We start from the raw sequence: 22,201 nt of genomic DNA on the forward strand, positions 1-22,201 counted from the left end.
GGATGCACATTTTAAGCTGGTTGGTTCCTACTCTGTATGGTTGTATCCAACAGCAACCACAATGACACTTCTCAATAACTCCTAAGGCTTGCTTGTTCTTAAAGCAGTACCGATCCTTTGCTGTCTTAAAGACACACCACATATTTCTCAAAAAAAACAGCAAGATCATAACACCTCCGCCCCTGGCAGAATGAAGCGCCATTCTGGAAATGCATTTCATACAATATGTAAAAAATACAAATTGAAAAAAACTAACATTTTTTCCTACATTTACAGATATACAACTTTAAAAAATGTTAGGACTACAGCAACAAGTTCCACAGAACAGTTTCGCCGTTAAATTTTCAAAAAGTTGTCCCAATTAACCCATTTCAAATTTCCAAACATAGTCTTCCAGTTGTTTTGTGTTTTCCTTCCAAATGTCCCTATTGTCCATCACCTCAGCCAGGTGAACTGCACAGCTCGCAGCACTGACCACAACTGGGTTCACTATTCTCTGAGAAGTTTCTCGAGTACCCCTTAACTTGTGCGGCATCACCTGACACTGGAAAACCCTATACGGTATAAAAAAGGCTGACTTTTTCTTACCCTGGGGTATCAAAGGAATTTGAAGTATCCCTCCTACATCTCTGACTCTTTAAGACGCATGGTGTTGCCCACTCTGTCCATACAGTCCTTTAAATTAGAATTTGGGAAGGAGTCTGCCTTCTTTACTGCAGTTACTTTTCTAGAATCTATGCAAGTTTGAGCCGACCCACCAGGTTTAGATATCAAGACCACCTGCGAATTCCAACTGCCCTGACTAGGTTCAACTAAGCTGCCCTTCAGCAGGCATTGTACCTCTGCTTCCACTTGGACCTGTCTGTCAGGACCCAAGCGCAAGGATGTTGTTTTAAAGGAATGGTTCCCCCTATACCCACATCACATATGGCTAAGGTTGTACATCCTGGCTTATCTCTACAATCCTTTTGGAACATTGTGAAAAACCTGGTTAGGCCTTCACGTTGTTTTGCCTCTAAGTGGAAAAGAATATAGTCTAATTTTCCTAGCCATTCTGTATTCGTTAATCTGACAGTTGAAGGTTCAATCTGAGAATTTCCTAGGCCTGCTTCTGCCTCATCCTCACTAGCCTTTTCCTTCTCAACAGTCCCAATTACCAGATATATCTGTACTGGCTTATCCTCTTCCCTGAGGTAATATTGCTTTAGCATATTGTGACATGACCGGTTCTTCTTCCTGCGATCAGGGGGTGTCAATCAAGTAATCTACCTTACCCACTCGTTTGATCACTCTAGATGGGCCACTGAACCGAGCTTTTAATGGTTCTCCCAGTAATGGTAACAACACTAATACTCTATTCCTTGGTTTTATGGTAGGTTGTGGTTTCCCATCATTTGACAGGTATGGCATCTCCTACAAAATTGTCTCACATCCTTTGTAAGACCTGGCCAGTAATAATGTTGGCTTCTGCATGATTTGGTCTTCCGAATTCCCCTATGTCCTGCAAAAGGAATTCTGTGTGCTAACCTTAATAATCCTTGGCGATATTTAGGTGGTACCACTATCTGTTCAACAACTGCCCAGTCGTCGCGGAAGGTCTATGGGGCGGTCTCCATTTCCTCCTCAAAACCCCGTTTGCCATATAATAGCCTTCCGCAACTCCTTTTGCCTCAGATTCTGACTGAGCCGTCTATGCTATTCGGTATATCTCTGGATCAACTTGCTTTGCTGCAATGATAGACGATCTGTTAAACATCTCATTTGGATTATCTAAATCCCCAAATAATGTTTCAGATACTTGGCTATCTATTTGTGGTGCCTCTTTTACCTCCAACAATGGATCCTGTTTAGCCATTGCTCAGGTGACTATACACGCAGGAAATATTCCCGGAACTTGTTCCTTTAATTGCTCAGTTTCTTCAGTTTCACTTGGTTCCTCTGTAATTACAAGAGAAACTGATACTTTTGATCCAGCCAAATCATTTCCTAGGAGTAGATCAATTCCCTCTACTGGGAAACTTTGGACAACTCCTACAGTTACTCTCTAGGCGTACTTTCTACAAAGATACGGGTATGTACTCCCGCCAATTCTATTAACTAAAACTTTAGTGTTCAAGGCGCTCTCTGGTGGAAACCTCATATCTTTCCCCAGCAAGAGATTCTGGGCTGCTCCAGTGTTGCTGAGTATAATGATAGGTTTTCCTGCCTCACTTACAGGATATGGAATTACTCTCCCCTTTGACAGAAATTCATTACAACTCTCAGGTATTTTATTCTTAACCTCTACACTCCTTTTAGTTTTAGTACATGCTGTCATTAAAGCTATAGCCTGGTCTGCTATACTCTCAGTCAGTCTTTTCCTCTGCACTAGTCTTGCGTACCCCAACAAGTCCTATGGGTTTACCTCACAATTTCCAGCATTCTGAACGAAGATGACCCGTTTTGAGGCAATGATAACACTTCTACCCTCAGCACCTTCCTTTCTGACCTGAGGTGGTGATCCTGGGGCATTCCCAGCTGTTCCTTCTTATCCCTAGCTACTTGCCTTCCTTTCACTCTCCCACTTTCTATCCTTCTCGGATTTATGGGGGGTGACGGACAAAATAGGTTGGCTTATTCACAAGCTCCAAATCATCAGCAATTTCTGCTGCTTGCCTCGCTTTCAAAACTTTCAGGTTATTTTTAGTTTAGTTTAGTTTAGAGATACAGCACTGAAACAGGCCCTTCGGCCCACCGAGTCTGTGCTGACCATCAACTACACTAATTCCATATTCCTACCACATCCGCACCTGTCCCTATATTTCCCTACCACCTACCTATACTATGGGCAATTGCTAATGGCCAATTTACCTATCAACCTGCAAGTCTTTGGCATGTGGGAGGAAACCGGAGCACCCGGAGGAAACCCATGCAAACACAGGGAGAACTTGCAAACTCCACACAGGCAGTACCCAGAATTGAACCCGGGACACTGGAGCTGTGAGGCTGCGGTGCTAACCACTGCGCCACTGTGCCGCCCATCTATATGAGTTCTCGCTATTGAAGGAATACAGTTTTTAAACTCTTCTAAGAGAATCAATTCTCGAAGGTTCTCATATGTGGTTTCTATCTTTAATGCCCGTATCCAACTGTCAAAGTTAATTTGTTTCACCCTCTCAAATTCTAAATATGTCTGCCCAACCAATCTCCCTAAGTTCCTAAACTTCTGATGGTAAGCTTCAGGGACTAACTCATTGGCAGAAAGAATAGCCTTTTTTGCCATCTCACAGCTTGCAGAAGCCTCTTCAGGAAGCATGGCATAAGCTTCATGAGCTCTGCCTACCAACCTGCCCTGTATAAGCAGTGTTCAGCTTTCTTTAGGCCATTTCATCTTTTTGGTTATTTTTTCCAAAAGATATGAAAAATGCCTCGACGTCCCTTTTCTCAAACCTAGGAAGAGCCTATATAAATGTAAACAATGTTTCACTGGGTCCTGAGTTAAATTCAGATACTTCCTGACCTGACTACCCCCTTTGATTTAGTTCCATCTCTTTTAACTTAAATTCCCTTTCTTCTCTTTCACTCTCTCTCTGAAGTTCAAGTTTTCTTATTTCTAACTGAATCCTAGCCAATACCACTGGATCACTCTCTGACCTACTACTTTCTTGTTCCTCGTATTCCCTTTCATCATCGTTTTCTACTAATTCCAGATGTTTGGCTATTATGTCAATTATCTCTGCTTTTTTGGCACTCGATTTCAATTCCAACCCCAATTTCGCTGCAATTCTTTTAATTTGTTCTTAGTTAAAGTTATCAAGTCACTCAGGGAAACATTTTATTTTCCCAAAAACTCTGCTGTAACCACTAATGCCATTACAATGGTATAGACTATGCCTTATTCTCCAAGAGATCTGGTTCTTTTATTTCTTTGTAATTGGCGTTAGATTTAGATCCTAACAATCCAGTTTCCAACTGATACAATCCCAAATTCAAGAGAGAAATTAAATATGATGCCAGACGCAAGACTCCAATTTAAATGTTATCCCAGAAACAAGTAATTAATATGATTCCAAATGCGAGCCCTCCAAATTTGTCTGATTCTGATCCCAGACATGAGCTGCTTAATCAAAATATGATTCAATCCCGGATGAGCCCCCAATTAATATGCTACAACCGACCGCTCAAGACAAAGCCCCCAATCAAAATATGTAATTTTGATTGCAGTGGGAACAACGCACTGTCAATTCACTTCCGCCACTCCACAGATCGCCTAACATATCACTTTAAACTTTCCAAATTAAAGAAATCCACAGCCAAATTCAACCACCCCTGAATGAGGCGAACCAAACCAGGTATCTTTAGATCAACAAATTAACTGTTTATTAGAAAAAAACTAAACTCTTAAACACTAGTAAGATTAAAAACATTTAATAGAAAAATTAGTATTCTTGCACATTTACACTTCCCGATAATTAATCCTCTGATTAATGTCCATTTGCAGTCTTCCAAGGTCCGATGAGGGAAGAAAAAACGTCCAACATCCGAGCTTCAACTCTTTCGTCCAGTGACAACCACTGCAGACCAACAACTCACAAACACTCTTCAATGAATCAATTTGGCATTAGACTTTTGAGGGATAATAAAAGTCAGTCTTCCCTTCCTTCAGTTTACATCAACAGAGATCTCTGTTCAGTTCATACTGGCCCAGATGTCTGTCTGTTAGAACAGTCTGTCTCCACTAAAAGCCAGTTCTAAATTTAACTGCAACATAGTATAATCGATTCTCAGTCTCCGAGTGGCTGCATGCAAGGCGACCAGGATGCACATTTTAAGCTGGTTGGTTCCCACTCTGTATGGTTGTATCCAACGGGCAACCAGAATGTACCTTCTTGATAACTCCTGAGGCTTGCTTGTTCCAAAAGCAGTACTGATCCTTTGCTGACTTAAAGGCACACTGCACATTTCTCCCAAAAATAACAGGAGGATCATAACTGTTCATAAAAGTGTTTAGATGAAAAACAATATGGCCTCAGCTACCAAATTTATATCTTGAAAATATTATAACCAGAAGCAATAACAAGTGCTGCCCCTTCTGCACTTCCCAAATTTATAAGAGTTATAGATTACTGCTCATGTGTAAACTGCTAACAAAAGTTACACAAATTTAAAAATAAATCAATTCAACAATTGAAATGGCATTCCGGCTACCTTGCCAGGTCTGCTATTTTGCACGTGAGCAAATTTAGGAGATTGTACCTGCACATTCCCACCCCATAGAGTGCAACCTCATTTTCCAAGGCAATATTTGATACATCAGCAGACATCATACCCTCAAAATACCATCACTCTACCATTCCCAAAGAGAGGGTGGAAGAAGGTGGAAGATACTGTGTAAGACAAGCATTTCAGAAAAACAAGGAATGAGGATGAACAGAATTCACAATTTAAAATGCATTAAAAAAATTAAGCAGTTTCCTTTAAACATAGCTGTGTACCATTTCCCCTTCCGACCAACTAATTTTATTTAAAGCAAACCAAAGCTAGAATTTTTCAGGCATGCCACCTCGCGTTTCCCTATAGTCCACAAAGGGAAAGACAGAAACTAGTGTGAGGGACATTCTCAATGTAAAATGCTTCCTCTTCCCTGGTCCAGAGGAGAAAAGTGACAATGACTGCTCGACATCAATGCAGCATTTGACCAAGTATAGCATCAAGGAGCCCTAGCAAAACTGGAGTCGATGGGAATCGGGGGAAAACTTTCAGCTGGTTGGAGTCATACCTAGCACAAAGGAAGATGATTGTGGTTGTTGGAGGTCAATCATCTGAGCTCCAGGACATCACTGCAGGAGTTCCTCAGGGTAGTGTCTGAGGCCCAACCATCTTCAGCTGCTTCATCAATGACCTTCCTTCAATCATAAGGTCAGAAGTGAGGATGTCCGCTGATGATTGCACAATGTTCAGCACCATTCGTGACTCCTCAGATACTGAAGCAGTCCGTGTAGAAATGCAGCAAGACTTGGACAATATGCAGGCTTGGACTGATGAGTGGCAAGTAACATTCACGCCACACAAGTGCCGGGCAATGACTATCTCAAACAAGAGAGAATCTAACCACCTCCCCTTGACATTCAATGGCATTACCATCGCTGAATCCCCCACTATCAACATCCTGGGGTTACCATTGACCAGAAACTGCAGTAGCCGTATAAATACTGTGGCTACAAGAGGTCAGAGGCTAGGAATTCTGTAGCAAGTAACTCACCTCCTGACTCCGCAATGCCTGTTCACCATCTACAAGGCACAAGTTAGAAGTGTGATGGAATACTCTCCACTTGCCTGGATGGGTGCAGCTCCAACAACACTCAAGATGCTCAACACCATCCAGGACACCATCCTGCTTCACTGGCACCCCAACCACAAACATTCACTCCCTCCACCACTGATGCACAGTGGCAGCACTGTGTACCATCTACAAGATGTACTGCAGCAACGCACCAAGGCTCCTTAGACAGCACCTTCCAAACCCGTGACCTATACCATCTAGAAGGACAAGGGCAGCAGATGCGTGGGAACACCACCATCTGCAAGTTCCCCTCCAAGCCGCACACCATCCTGACTTGGAACTATATCGCCATTCCTTCACTGTCGCTAGGTCAAATCCTGGAACTCCCTTCCTAACAGCACTGTGGGTGTATCCACCCCTCATCGACTGCAGCAGTTCAAGGCAGCAGCTCATTACCACTTTCTCAAGGGCAATTAGGGATGGGCAATAAATGCTGTCTTAGCCAGCGATGGCCCACATCCCATGAACGAATAAAGTCTCCCACGATCCTTCATTTCAGCATGTCTCCTTGTACCATGAAGTCACCTTGCTATATCAGTAAGTCAGAAGCTCCAAAAGAAGTCTTTACCGGCCTGGATGCCAAATGAGAGGTGTATTAGTCAACAAAAGTTAGTACTGGTAAGTACACAACAGGCCTGCCCGAGGGGGCAATCTGTATGATTCCTTATCAAGTTGGTATGCTGTAACTTCCTGGTGCTGGGGGGAAAATAAAATAAAAAGCAAAACTGAGGATATACCTCACAAAGTAGATTTTCTTTTAAGTTTATATCCCTGACTGGTAGTCGTACCTTCAGCTGCCTAGGCCCCAAGTTTTGGAAGACCCTCACCAAACCTCTCTATGTCTTTCCTCGTTAAAACCTACCTGTTTGACCAAACTTTTGCTCATCTATCCAAATATCTCTACGTGGCTTGGTATCAAATTTTGTTTGATATGCTCCTGTGAAGCGCCTTGGTACGTTTTGCTATGTTAAAGGCACCATATAATTGTAAATTATTGTTATAATTATTACCGACATACCCAGCAAGCCACACCTTCATCTGTCATTACTAAGAAAAAGGTATGTATTCTCATTGTGGCAAAACTTTTGCCTTTAAAAAAAAAAATTGGTCTCTTCCAATCAGACTCAATTATACAAAGCTTCCAAATGTTCTACTTTGTATTCCTTCAGCTATTTCACACAATGGCTTTCTTCATCTTTTAGATTACCACTCTTCCATATCCGGGCACTAAATCAGATGTTCTTATTGCATGCATGACTGTAATGCTACATAGTCTGAAATTTCAATTGCTTTTTACATAAATGACAAAATCTACTTTATATTCAAGACACAGATGTTAATTTTGTCTCAAAGATAATTTGTATCCTATGTATTATGTCATGCAATAAGCTGTATATGTTAAAGTGATAAAAGCTATATTTGATTAAATTAATAAAAAACTTACCAGAAGTTTTAAATAGATGTCCAGCATGAATTCTGAACAGTACTGATAGCCAAGAAAAGGTTTAAAGTAGATTGAAACGGTACATTTAGGATGAAGTATGCGGCACATCAGATATCCTGTATGGTTTAATAGGGAGTGAAGTGGTAGGGTGCAAGCTGATGCAACATGCATGGGAGAGCAAGAGACCATACAATCTAATGCAGCATTAATGGAAAGGAGATACTGAAACAGATGGAAGTGAGTTGTGTAGAAAGGAGACACTGTAGCTGTCCTGGAGGAAAAAAAATCAAGAAACGGAAAGATAGATAGAGGAATAAAAACATGCATAAAGATCAACATAAACCTTATACACTGCACAGACTACTCCTGCTCTTCAATTATTCACAGCCTATGTCTTTCAAACCTCCAGATTAATCTCAATATATTGAAACGGTTATAGCTAAATAGAGAATGTCTCGTATTTTAGTAAATGTAACATTTTCCTTGGAAGAACAGCAAAAAAGTGTTACTAGGCTAGACTTTAGAGTTTTATTCTGTTTTCATAAACAAACAGATTTACAAAAAAACTAAGCTACTTTAGCAGATCGGCCACCAGTTTTATAGCCCACCTAATTTTCCTTTACAGTCAATGGAAAGAAAAATCAACGAGGGTATATAAGAGTTGTTTGATCCACTACTGCCTGTTTTGCTTTCACCAAAGTTGAATTTTACTCCCTTAATGCCAATTCCTGGGCTATCTACAACCAGTACTTTTAAAACACAAAAGACAGGAAAATGGTAATGATTGTTCATTTAAATTTTGAAGTCTTCTGCATCTTGAAACACATACTTTAAAATATATTCAGTCTGGCCACTATAGTTGTTATCAAGTGTATACAAATGGTCAATCACCCAACAAAAGCTTGGCAACATGATATTTTCTGTGAAGATATTTTCATTATCTAAGCTAATACCCAGAAAGTATAAGAAAACTTAATCATTTGTGAGCACACAAAAAAGGAGATTTAAAGACTGCTGAATTTTTGAAGCCCAAGTTCATTAACCAAAAAAATGCAGTCTGTAACTTTAGTGTTAATCATACAGGACAGACAGAATTGTTCATGTTACTTTTACAATTTTTAAGCCATTTTTCATATTTGACACCGACCCCCACAGCCCCATCCCCAAGTCAAATAAGCTAACAGTATTGTGTTCTACTTCTGTATATAGCTCTTCTAACTCAGGGCTAGGGTTTCAATCCAGTACACATTGACTGAATCAGAGTTTTCTCTTCTGGTTTCTTCCAGCTAGAAGGATCTTGTACAAAATGAATTTGCAGTCACAACCCAGTTTCTGATGGCAGTGTGCAGCATGTAAGCATTGACAATTTAACCTTAAACTGGCAAGACCATAATGATGCAGAAAATGGAAATCCAGCAGGGTGTTCCTCTGAATATAGGGTTAAGACATTTCTTAAGCAAAGCAGAGGGAGCTTTACTCTGCATCTAACTGTACTTTTCTTAACCTGACTAGGAGGAAATGTGTTCAAACTGTGCACTGTTTAAACAACATCCTTTTGATATTTCTGTTTCTTGTTCAAACTACAAGGTAATTTTGAAATGTAGGGAGACTCGTAATAAAGAAGCTGCACTTCGTAAGGAATGGTATTTAAATGACTGCTTTACCTTCATAACATTAAATAAAACCTCCTGTCCCAGGCTATCTTTTTCTTTGAAAAAATCATGTTCTGGATATGTTCTAGCAATGTCTCTTCTTATAAGTTTTTCGCATGGTGAGGTCATCTTCAAAAGCTCTGAATATTGGTCTTTGATAGGCATATTTTGAGCATTACAAAGGAGTTGCCACACAATAGCTCGGAAATGATGAGGAATCCCTTTTCGAACAAGTTCCTGAAAGGTACAGAAAATCATTTCAAAACCACTGTTTGTGTTTGTTTTTATTGTAACATGGGTGTTGCGACAATGAGCGAGAAATGAGCGTGATAATGTAAATGGGGTATCAGCATGATTAGAATCTATATATAACCCATAAAATGACAACAGTTAATGGCTGAGCTTTCTAGGGTAATCTTGTAAAAAGCAGGTTAGTAAAGAGTTTAGCCTCTTAAACATGACAATGCCAAGTCTCTTAGCTATTGAAGAGAACTGGTACAAAATTCTTCCCATCACAGATGAACAGCAATTATGGTGATATTAATAACAGTGCCAGTTTGGAGATTGACACCTGCTTACACTGGTGCAGAACCAGCATTATAATGACAGCTTGCAACACTCCCTGGTCAGGTGCTTGAAAGTATGCTCTGCTTATTGGTGTCCAAATGTTGGTTCTCTCTTTGTAATGTTAGCCCAAAAATGGTGGGCCTGTCAGCACATACAGTGCATTTATCCTGCAGGGATGCAAAACGAAAATGGTGTGACTACCGCCTTGAAAGGTTCTCACATTGCTCATCAAAATTTGAGCTGAGTAACTTCACCTCTGAATTACAGTTCAATTTTTATCAAAACAAAGCTTAATCATTAAATATTTGTATAGTAACTCACCTATAGGAGAGCAAGTCAAACTGCATAACTTAGTGCCTCACCAGTAGTCAGCTCGACATCAGCAGATTCCCAAATGGGCAACATACAAATTTCCTTGGTTAATGCGTCAGCTTGGCTCAGTTGGTAGCACACTCAACTCTAACACAGAAGGTCTGGGTTAAAGCCCCAGTACAGATCTGAGCACATATTCTAGCCTGACACTTCAGTGCAGTACTGAGAGTGTGCTGCATTGCCAGTTGTGTAATCCATCAAGTGAAAGATTAAAACACTATTCCTGTCTACCTGCTCAGGGTTTATGTATTTGAAAGAAAAGCAAGTAGTTCTCCCAGTCCCTTGGCCAAAATTCTTCCTTATGTGGCCATTTATTAATCTGCTGTTTGTGGATTCTTGCTGTGCACACATGGACTGCTATGTTTGCCTAGGTGACACAGTGACTGGATTTCTAAAGTAATCCATTGTTGCAAAGTGCGTCGGGACACCCAGAAGACATGAAAAGTGCTACATAAATGCATATTCTTATTTTAATGGTACGTAGTGTAAGGGACTCTTTACTGCCAATAGTAACATTAAGACATTATAGTGACATTATTTTCATGAGTCTAAGTAAATGTGTCATCTTTCTAAGGATACTAACTTTCTTAGCCAAATTTAAGTTGAATAAAAGCCTTTTTAAAAACAAATACTAAGCAGACCACCATCACTACTATCAGCCGAACAAACTGGTGTTGACAAGAGTTGTTCCTTTTAATTGCCAAATCAATGCCGACTCCCAGATCTAAATGTCAATTTCACTATCTTAAATTTTGAAATAATAAAACTGGATCCTATTTCATGTCTATTATTCCAGCCAACTGTAGAAAATAATTAAATCACAACTGTACCGATACCAGGATTGCTGTCAAGTTAACTGATCTTAGTGAGGGTGGCAGTGTTATAATGATGTCAGTGTTTGAAAAACTATCCTATTCTCAGTAGTGATTTAACTATTTTCTACAGTTCAGTCAGCATCTTAAGGTTATTAATTACATCTTGGCATACAGTGGAAACATATCTCAGTTCCTTCATTGCGGCTGGGTCAAAATTCTGAAACTCCCACCCTAATAGCATTCTGGGTGTACCACATGGACTGCAGCAGTTCAAGACGGTGGCTCACCATCACTTTCTCAAGTGCAATTAGAGTGTGCACGCACATCCCACGAGTGAATATATAAAAAAAGCTATATTACAAAGAACAAGTTACACTGCACCTCATACGAACTCATTTTAGTTTGCGGGCATTTGCTCAGAGCTCAGTTCCTCAAGAGTGAGCAGGCAATAGTATCAACTTTCTTGACATTAAAAAAAAGTTGAAAACCCAGTTTATAATGTCCCCAAGAGGTGAACTGCTTTTGTACCTAGCTGGAAACTCTTAAGCAATAAGAGACCAACAAAAAAAACATAAAATTGATGAGGAGGTATTAAATAGGCTGTTTATACTTAAAAGTTGATAAAGCACCGAGCCGGATGGGATGCATCCAAGAATACTGAGGGAAGTGAGAGTGGAATTTGCAGAGGTACTGGCCACAATTTTCCAATATTCCTTCGGCTCGGAAGTGGTGCCAGAGGGTTGGAGAATTGCAAGTGTTACACCCTTGTTCAAAAACGGATGTAAAGATAAGCCCAGCAACTGCAGGCCAGTCAGTTTAACTTCGGTGGTGGGAAAACTTCTAGAAATAATAATTCAGGACCAAATTAATAGTCATGGACAAATGCAGGTTAATTAAGGAATGCCAGTAGGATTTGTTAAGGGAAAATCATGTTTAACTAACTTGCTGGAGTTTTTTTTTGAAGAGTTAACAGGTTGATGAGGGCAATGCTGTTGAAGTGGTGTACATGGACTTCCAAAAAGTATTTGATAGAATGGCACACAACAGACTTGTGAACAAGGTTATAGCTCATGGAATAAAAGGGACAGTCGCAACTTGGATATGAAATTGGCTGAGTGACAGGAAACGAAGAGTAGTGGTTTATAGATGTTTTGCAGGCCGGAGGAAGGTTTGTACTGGAGTTCCCCAGGGATCAGTAATGTGATCAGTAACCTTGCTCTTCCTGATATATATTAGTGACCCAGACCTTGGTGTACAGGGCACAATTTCAAAATTTGCCGACGATACGAAACTTGGAAGCATTGTGAACTGTGAGGAGAGTGTAGAATGTGGTTATCCAACATATGGCCCGCGGGCCAGAATCCAGCCGGGGGAGGTGGGAGAGGGGGCGAGACAGAGAGCAGGGGCGATGTTAAACAGGCAGATGTCCAGTCACCAAAATGAGGAAGCAAATGACAGTCTCTGATCCACAATTGTTATTTTGGCAATTCAAAGTTCAGTCCAAGCATCAGTTCCCACTCTTTCCTTCTGGACTAACTCTCTGTCTAGAGGCAACTCCCCAACTGGGCAAAAACCCAGCCCTTAAATACAAAACTATTATTTTTCTGAAATTTTCTCACTGGCCTCTTATGTAGGACATAAATTGTGATGTGGCCCTCCACCTCACGCGAGAAGGTTAGACACCCCTGGTGTGGAACTTCAAAAGAACATAGACAAGTTGGTGGAATGGGCGAACAAGTGGCAGATGAAGATTCATTTTGGTAGGAAGAACATGGAGAGACAATATAGAATAAAGGGTACAACTCTAAAGGGAGTGCAGGAGTCGAGAGACCTGAGGGTATAAGTCACTGAAGGTGGCAGGACAGGTTGAATGCGCAGTTAATAAAGCATACAGTATTCTAGGCTTTATTAATAGCAGTATAGAGTACAAGAGCAAGGAGATTATGTTAAACTTGTATAAGGCACTAGTTCGGCCTCAGCTGGAATAATGTGTCCAGTTCTGGGAGCTGCACTTTAGGAAAGACGCGAAGGCATTGGAGAGAGTACAGAAAAGATTCACGAGAATGATTCCAGGGATGAATAACTTCAGTTATTAAGATAGATTGGAGAAGTTGGGACTGTTTTCCTTGGAGAAGGCGGAGAGGAGATTTGATAGAGGTATTCAAAATCATGAGGGGTCCGGACAGTGTAGATAGGGAAAATATTGTTCCCACTTGTGAAAGGATCGAGAATGAGAGGGCACAGATTTAAAGTGATTGGCAAAACAAGCAAAAGTGACATGAGAAATAACTTTCTCACAGAGCGAGTGGTTAAAGTCTGGAATGCACTGCCTCAGAGTGGTGGAGACAGGTTCAACTGAGGCTTTCACAAAAGGGAATTAGACAGTTATCCAAAAAGGAAGAATATGCAGGGTTACGGGGAGAAGAAGGGGGAATGGCATTAGGTGAATTGCTCATTTGGTGTGCCAGTGCGGACATGATGGGCCAAATGGCCTCCTTCTGCACTGTAATAATTCTGTGAACTGCAGCTGATCTCACATCTAATGCTTAGGGTCCCTCTACATTGCCTAGTTGTTTCCCTCCTGTCGAAGGAGAGCAACTTCCTTTCAGTTTGGCTACCAATGGGCTAGGCTTAGATGTGGAACAGAGACTCAGCTGCTGCATTCGTAGAAATGCAGGGATTGGCTTCCTGTATTTACTTACCAGCTCCTTAATATTAGGAATATCTATATTTTCCAGATGCCATAGCATATACACATTAGGGAATTTACACTTTGCAGTGCAGTCAATGGAGGGAAACAAAAAAAAAGTGTTGCTGCTCTGTGCCCAAATTTATACTGCAACTTCATATCAATTCAAAAATAGCAATAATAACTGCACCCTAAGCATTCAAGCTGACAAAAATATAATCAGTTCTATTCAATAGTAATTTTTACAGTTGCAACTTTTCCAAATCTTGCACATTATCACTCCCTTTCCTTATGAAGTCAAATATTCCCAATTCAAATCTCTTCCAGATAGAGCTAAGTTACAAATGATAAATTGGTTCTACTGTTTAAAACTGCCACTGCTCAAGAATTTTAGATTGACTTACCAGTTGGGATCTTGAAAGGAACATAGGAAGAGTTGAGGCTATTCTGCCATTGAGTCAGATCATGGCTGATCTGTACCTCAACTCCATTTACATGCCTTTAGTCCATATCCCTTAATAACTTTAACCAACAAAAATCTATCACAGTCTTAAAAATTTCAATTGATCCAACATCCACAACCATATGTGGGAAGAGTGTTCCAGATTTCCACTATCATATGTTTGAAAAGAAGTGGTTTATTATTTTACTCCTATCTGAACTAGTTCTAATTTTTAGATTGTGACCCTTGATCTGGATTCTGGTGTCAGAGGAAATATTTTCCCTACATCTACCCTATTAAATTGCTTAATCATTTTAAGCATCTCAATTAGATCTCCCTTCAACCTTCTAAATAAAAGGGAATATGTGCTAGGATTATGCAACCAGCCCTCATAATCTAACTCTTGGAGCCCTGGTATCATTGCCCATTGTACACATTGTACCCTGCTTTAGGAACAAAGCACAACAGTCATTAACCAAATAGCATTTATACTGCTGCTAGACCAACTGGATATGGTGCACTGAGCAACACTGTTGTCCACCATGAACACAGGCTGTCCTACTTTTAAGTATCAAGTTGCATATATTGGTACAAATCTCCATATATGCAGACTCCTCCATGTTAGAGTATTTGATGTAAGGAAGGTGAATGTCTACATCCATCAGTTGCTCACTATATGAGACAGAAATTGGAGTCTAATAGAATTTAGATGAAATTTACTGGTAGTCCATGGCACAGTGATGTTTCAACAGTACAGCAAATATGCCCTGTATTCAAACAATTTAATTTTAAAGCTTAAACGCAGAGCCTCTTTTAAAAAGTCACATAGCTGCTCTCTGAATAGATTTTCTGTCCTACCATTTTAAATGGCAAAAACACGACTGATTTGTGGTCCTTACCCTCATCTGCTTCTCTTTCTTTTTCCGTACATCATCCCACTCGTTCACAATTCTACCCCAGAGGATCCAGGAATCTTCTTCCAGGTGGCTGAGGTTACTTGAAGCAGAAGAACTGGATACCAGGGAAGATCCACTATTTCGACGAGATCCATTTACAGATTTCAAAGACTTGCTATCAGTCTCCAAAAGCCTGCACCAACAAAAACATTTCGTCTTCTAAATAATTTAAAAGCCAAGTGAATATTAATTCAGGATACCGAAAGCCAAGATGCATAAATATTATGGAAAAATTTCCATTTTGTAATTGCTGCATATTTCAATTTCGCAATCCTTCACTTTACTTTTGTAAAGGGACTTTTGGTTATCAGCTCCACTTGAAATTTTCATGACAGCAGGATGGTCACTGTGATGTCCTACAGTAGTGTGCTGTAGGCTCACACTTAGTGTCATGTCTTGCTCTCAAGTATCCAAACTTAGTCTTGGTCGAAAAGAGTCATCCTTAAACAATGCTTACATATGTCCTAGTGGCTGAAGACACCAGTGAAAGATGAGAAAAAGTAAATCAAAAAAGGAAGTTGCATTAAAAGGTAAATAAAAAGTTGACGAATTGGATCCCAATTTTGCTGTAATTCATGTTACTATAAAAATACATATATACTTAGTCCTACAAATCAAAAGAAAATACTTATTCTTACCGAGTTACTTGTACAGTGCTGTAAACCCCAGGAAAACAATTTCTTGTAGGAGATGAGGGATCAAGTTGGAGTATTTGCCTGGACTACAATAACTGATTTGGGCTTTATTGCCTGTGTTTTTTGCTACAGACACTTTTGTTGTTCCAGATTGGATGCAGCCCACAGTCATTTCGCCAGATGAATACAATTTAAGGCTGCCTTCCTCCTTTGGATTCTAACTGAAGTACGATGGCTCATAACATGACAGTTTGATTGTCGGTGAGGCTGGCTGTTCAGAGAATGACAGGACGTTCTAAGGCCTGTCTTCATCTGCATTTTTTGATAAAAGCAGCACCAACAGGGAAAACACGAAATACAATGTATTATTTTGTATTATGAAATCAAAACAATTGAAGGCATGAACATTTTCTGGTGTAACTTTCACAGGAAAAATAATGTATTTAACTTGATTGATATGAAATGACTCATATTCTCCTACTTCTACACCCACATTACAATAGTGTAACTTCAGACTCACCATGAGTAATCCCACTATAAATACTAGTCTATTTTATATAAATGTTGAGTGTATTCATTTTACTTCAAAGTTTTTAACATATAAGGAGAGAAAAACTGAGAAATCTACAAACATCTTCCAAAGTGCAAAACCTTTCACACTAAATAGCAGTGAAACAGTGAGAGTTCAGTTACATTTATTTACAGAAATTAGATGGTAGTCTTGATGAGACAGTCTGACTTAAACTTTAGCAGCTAAACATCACAATTGTGTTTTAGTCATCAGAATAGCAGACAGTAACACAAGAAAGCAACTAATAGATATATACGTAGAATCAGAGAATGGTTGCACCACAGGAGGTGGCCATTTGGCCCCTCTAGTCCGTGCTGGCTCTCCGCAAGAGCAATTTAGCTCGTTCCACTCCCCCGCACTCTCCCCATAGCACAGCAATTATTTTCCCTTCAGGTGCTTCACCAATTCTCTTCAGAAAGCCACAAGTGAATCTGCCTCCACCACACTGTCAGACACTGCATTCCAGATCCTAACCATTCCCTGCATAAAAAAGTTTTTCATGTTACCGTTGCTTCTTTTGCCAATAACCTTAAACCAGTATTGTCTGGTTCTCTACCCTTCCACCAACAGAATAGTTTCTCCCCAATTACTCTGTCCAAACCCCTCATGATTTTGAATGCCTCTATCAAATCTCCTCTGAACCGTCTCTTCTCTAGGGAGAACTGCCCCAGCTTCTCAAACTATCCACAAAACTTAAGTCCCTCATCCCAGAATCATTCCTGTAAATCTTTTCTGCACCCTCTTTAAAGCCTTCACATCTGTCTTAAAGAATGATGCCTAGAATTAGAAACAATATTCCAGCTGAGGCCGAACCAGTGTTTTATAAAAGTTCACCGTAACTTTGTTGCTTTCGTACTCTATGCCTCTACTTATAAAGCCCAGGATTCCATATGCCTTTTTAACCACTTTCTCAACCTGCCTTGCCACCTTCAACAATTTGTGCACATATGCCCCCAAGGTTTCTCTGCTCCTGTGCCCCCTTAAGAATTGCACCCTTTATTTTCCTCATTCTTCCTACTAAAATGTATCACTTCACACTTCTTGGCATTAAACTACAACTGTCATGTGTTCACCCATTCCACCGGCCTGTCTACGTCCTCTTGAAGTCTATCATTCTCCTCACAGTTCACCATACTTACAAGTTTTGTGCCATCTGCAGATTTTGAAATTGTGCCCTGTACACTCAAGTCTAGGTCATTAATATACATCAAGAAAAGCAGTGGTCCTAACACTGACCCCTGGGGAACTCCAGAGTATACCTTCCTCCAGTCTGGAAAAACAACTATTCACTACTAAAATAAAAGCAAAATACTGCGGATGCTGGAAATCTGAAATAAAAACAAGAAATGCTGGAAATACTCAGCAGGTCTGGCAGCATCTGTGGAAAGAGAAGCAGAGTTAACGTCTCGGGTCAGTGACCCTTCTTCGGAACTGTTCCAAAGAAGGTTCACTGACCCGAAACGTTAACTATTCACTACTACTGTTTCCTGTTACTCAGACAACTTTTTATCCATGTTGCCACTGTCCCTTTTTTCCTATGGGTTTCTAATTCGCTGACAAGCCGATTATGTGGCACTTTATCAAATGCCTTTTGGAAGTCCCTGTACACCACTTTACCTGCACCAAACCTCTCTGCTATGTCATCAAAAACTTAACCAAGTTAGTCAAACACAATTTCCTTTGAACAAATCCATGCTGGCTTTCCCAAATTAATCCACACTTGTCCAAGTGACTGTTAATTTGCCTATTTTTTCTAAAGGATATCTCATCACTGAAGTTAAACTGACTGGCCTATAGTTGCTGGGTTTATCCTTACACCCTTTTTTTAAACAAGGGGGCAACATTTGCAAATCTCCAGTCCCCTGGCACAAACTCCATATCCAAGAAGGACTGGAAGATATGGTCAGTACCTCCACGATTTCCAGCTTTACTTCCCTCAGCATCCTCGAATGCATCCTACCTGGTCCTGGTGATATCAACTTTAAGGACAGCCAGCTTTTCTGATACGTTCGCTTTATCAATAGTTAGTCAATCCAGTACCTCAACTACTTCCTCTTGTATTATGACTTTGGCAGTATCCTCGTCCTTGATAAAGATAGATGCAAAGTACTCATTTAGTACCTCAGCCATGCCATATGCGTTCATGCGTATGTCCCCTTTTTGGTCCTTAATGGGCCCAACCACTCCTTTTACTACATGTTATTTTTTATATGCCTAAAGAAAACTCGTGAATTCTCTTATGTTAGCTGCCAGTCTCTTCTCACACGCTCCTCCCTTGGCCTCATTTTCTTTTTCACTTCACCCCTGAACTTTCTATATTCAGCCTGGTACTCATTTGTAATATCAACCTGACATCTGTCATACCCCACCTTTTTCTGCTTCATTTTACTCGCATTGTGCTACATCTAGCATGCATTTGTCACACATCAAGTATCCATCACAAAAAAGTCCTAAATCATACAATTATAAAATCAAGTCCCACTCGAGAACTTGAGCACAAAATCAAGATTGACACTCCAGTGCAGTACTGAGGGAGTGCTGCATTGTTGTGTTGGAGGTGCTGTCTTTCGGATGAGACATTAATCCAGAGCCCACTCTGCCCTTTCAGGTGGACGTAAAGGATCCCATGGCCCTATTTGGAAGAAGAGCAGAGGAGTTATCCCCAGTGTCCTGGCGAATAGTTATCCCTCAATCAACATCACAAAAAACAGATTATCTGGTCATTAGCACATGCTGGGGAGCTTGCTGTGCACAAATTGGCAGAAGTCCCCACACGTTACTGACGATGACGTTGCAAGGTCAACTGACCAGGGTGTTCCTTTGTTATTACTGGTGCCTAGGTCGTGCCAGGTGTTATATCCAGTTTTATTTTTATTCAAATTTTCTGTAGTGGTTTGATACAACTGCATGGCTTGCGAGGCCATTTCAGAGGTTTATGGGTCTGGAGTCACATGTAGGCCAGAACAGCGAAGGACGGCACATTTCCTTCCCTGAAGAACATTAGTGAACCATATGAGTTTTTGAGTTTTGATATAATCTAGTGTAGGGGAGCAATGACAAAACCATTGAAGATATTTAAAAACCAACTGGGACACTGATGACAGATTTGGGCACTGGAAAGGTGAGCTTCAATGCATTGAATGGCCTTTTCAACTTTTTTTGTCTTCACATGAAGAACAGCTTGATCAGAACATATGTTTCTCCTTCTGGCTGTTTTGATATTAGGAAATGGTTTCAGTTGGACTGAGATACAAGAGACATGGCTACATAGAGTCAGATAGAAGGCGAGTGCAGAGGGTAGAGAATGCAGTTGAGAAAGGACAGACTGCCGAGTTGTACATTTATGGTCTAGGCCTGAAGTAAATTGAGTAGCACCGAAAGGAAATTGGCATGTGGAAATTATTGTTGAGGAGGGGATAATCATCAGCATCAAAACAAAATCAGCAGAGGCAACAATGGTGGGGATTAGACATGCATGGTTGCTTTCTTTCTCATAGCATTGTAGTCAATTAGTTCCTGCTAAGAAGCAAAGGACACACAATGCCACCTCATTTCTTATTTGTCACACTTACTGTGTCACAATTTTTTAAAGTCTATTTACAAGTATATTTACCTTCAATTATCCCACAGCTAATATCATTGCTTCTCCTCCAAATGCTGTCTCTCGGGTCAGTTTGTCTAGGTGGTGCTACCAATACGTTTTGATAAATTTAAGTTTATTTAGGCCTCACTTCAATTAGATGTTTATCATCTACTTTATTTAAGGCCTGCATCCTTTACTCTTCCAAGCCACTTTCTCCCAACATCTACCTGTCCTCTAATACTACTTCTCTCCTACATTCACTCCCAAAGGCTTTCCAACCTGCATCGTGTGCTCCCGGTCCTGCTCGCTTTCCCTGGTGGGTTGCGCTACTCACTCATTCTGTTGTTTATGGAGGGAGATGAAAGTTAGCACAAGTAATTGAGATAGCTGAATGCTACCACAGCACATCTTTTCCGTTGTTAGAGGTTTGCTCAGTTTGTTGAAGTTCAAATGGCACAACAAAAGAAATTGACCTATACCATGTAATCACTTTTTAAAATCAATAACAAATGTCCCATCACATTGCTCTTGGTGAGTCAAAGGATACACTTCACATCAGAAATGTGATGGTAAATATTATGTTTACAGGAAGTGCTTGCTACGTACTCCTAATATATTGCTAGTTGATTTCACAATCCTTCTCAAAGAAAATAATGTAGGGCAATAAAATCATAGTGTAAGATATACAAAGCAGTTTTTAGTTTTTAAATAGCTTTTTCACATATAAGGTCTGGAATGCTCTCCCGTCTTCAAGGAGGTGACCCATTCTAGCACACAGTTCCATGAGTAGCAACAGGCCTTCTGTACCTCACCCAAGTAGTCACTCTGAATCCAGCCAAGTGCCATCAAGCTATGTAAATTGGGGCAGGGGTGCAGCAGCACAGTTGTCAAAATATGATCCTGAGCCAACATCCACATATCTGCATCTTCAGGCACAATGATCAAATTTTCACTCTTCAATCTCAATAAATCTCTACTCCAGTACTTGGGTGATATGCAACAGGAAGATAGAATAACACAATCTTTGAAACTGAAAACAAATCCACCAGTAATTACCCAAGCAGATGAACTTACACTTAATTGCCCTACTCTATGAGAACCACCATTCATGGGCTATCATAAGTTGAAGTAAACAACCTACTCAATACATCAAAACTATTTGATATGAGACTGAACTTTACCAAACATTTATCATTTAGCTTAATCAATGTAACACAAACCTGAACCACAGATCAAATGAAACCGCTGAATGAACAGGATATATAAAACATTAATGGGTTGGTATTTCATTACATCCAGAAGAAAACATCACCTTAAAGACTTCAGGACTAAGAGATCATAAGTACTTATAATTTAAGTGCTAATTTCTTTAAATTTCTCTCACTTCTCATTTTTAAGTGATGCAGCTCAGAAATAGGAAAACAATAAACCCTTCAAATTCCATCACCAATCTAACAATTTAGTGAAGATTTTTTCAAGCAAGTCTAGCACCAACATAATTTAAGCAAATACAATTTTCAAATTATATTTAGTTTCAAAGACCTTAGCAAAACAAGAGCAATTAAATAGTACATTCACTCCTACAGTAAAAGGAACTTGCAATTATATAGTTGCTTTCACAACCTCAGGAGATGCCCCAAAGGTGTAGTCACCATGGCAAAATAGGAAACAGCAAACAACTTATGGAAAGCAAGGTCGCAAAAACAGCAATTAAATAATTGACCACATAATCTGTTTTAGGTGTTGGCTGATAGAAAAATGTTGGCTAGGGCACTGGGAGAACTCCCCTCATCTTCTACAAATGCAAGCCTTTCTTTCTTTCAAATAGTGCCATGACATCTTTTATATACGCCAAAGAATGCATTTTTCTAAGCAGACTGTCATTTCACTTAGAAATAGCTGTCTACATTTTGTTCCACATTGCATACTTCAATGAACTTCATTTTTAAACAACCCATTGGACTGTCTACTCTTCTACAACACTGTAAAACTGAATGAAAAATGTTGCCAGGACACAGATGATTCATTTCAGCTCAGAAAGAGAATGAAAACAAAATGTTCAAATCCCATCCCGGAAGCAACTGATTTCAGTAAGAGCCCTTTCAAGCAATCTTGACACCAGCAACTTTAGTTAATACCTTATTTACTTTCAA

At 40.0% G+C, this 22,201-nt stretch overlaps 1 protein-coding gene across 6 annotated transcripts in view; it reads right to left on the bottom strand.

The window, feature by feature from the left end:
- Positions 1 to 22,201, bottom strand: part of LOC137372691 (ecotropic viral integration site 5 protein homolog) — a 308,742-nt gene that overhangs the window by 195,668 nt on the left and 90,873 nt on the right. For 5 of the 6 annotated variants that reach the window (XM_068036788.1, XM_068036787.1, XM_068036785.1 and 2 more), the window contains 2 exons: positions 15,203 to 15,392; positions 9,431 to 9,655 (listed from right to left, as the gene is read on the bottom strand). In XM_068036788.1, coding sequence (XP_067892889.1) covers positions 9,431 to 9,655; positions 15,203 to 15,392 — 415 coding nt within the window. The remainder of the gene's footprint in view (positions 1 to 9,430; positions 9,656 to 15,202; positions 15,393 to 22,201) is intronic. The other variant, XM_068036790.1, reaches the window with a different exon arrangement.

The sequence above is a fragment of the Heterodontus francisci genome, chromosome 8 (genome assembly GCF_036365525.1).
Source record: "Heterodontus francisci isolate sHetFra1 chromosome 8, sHetFra1.hap1, whole genome shotgun sequence".
NCBI classification, from domain to species: Eukaryota; Metazoa; Chordata; class Chondrichthyes; order Heterodontiformes; family Heterodontidae; genus Heterodontus; species Heterodontus francisci.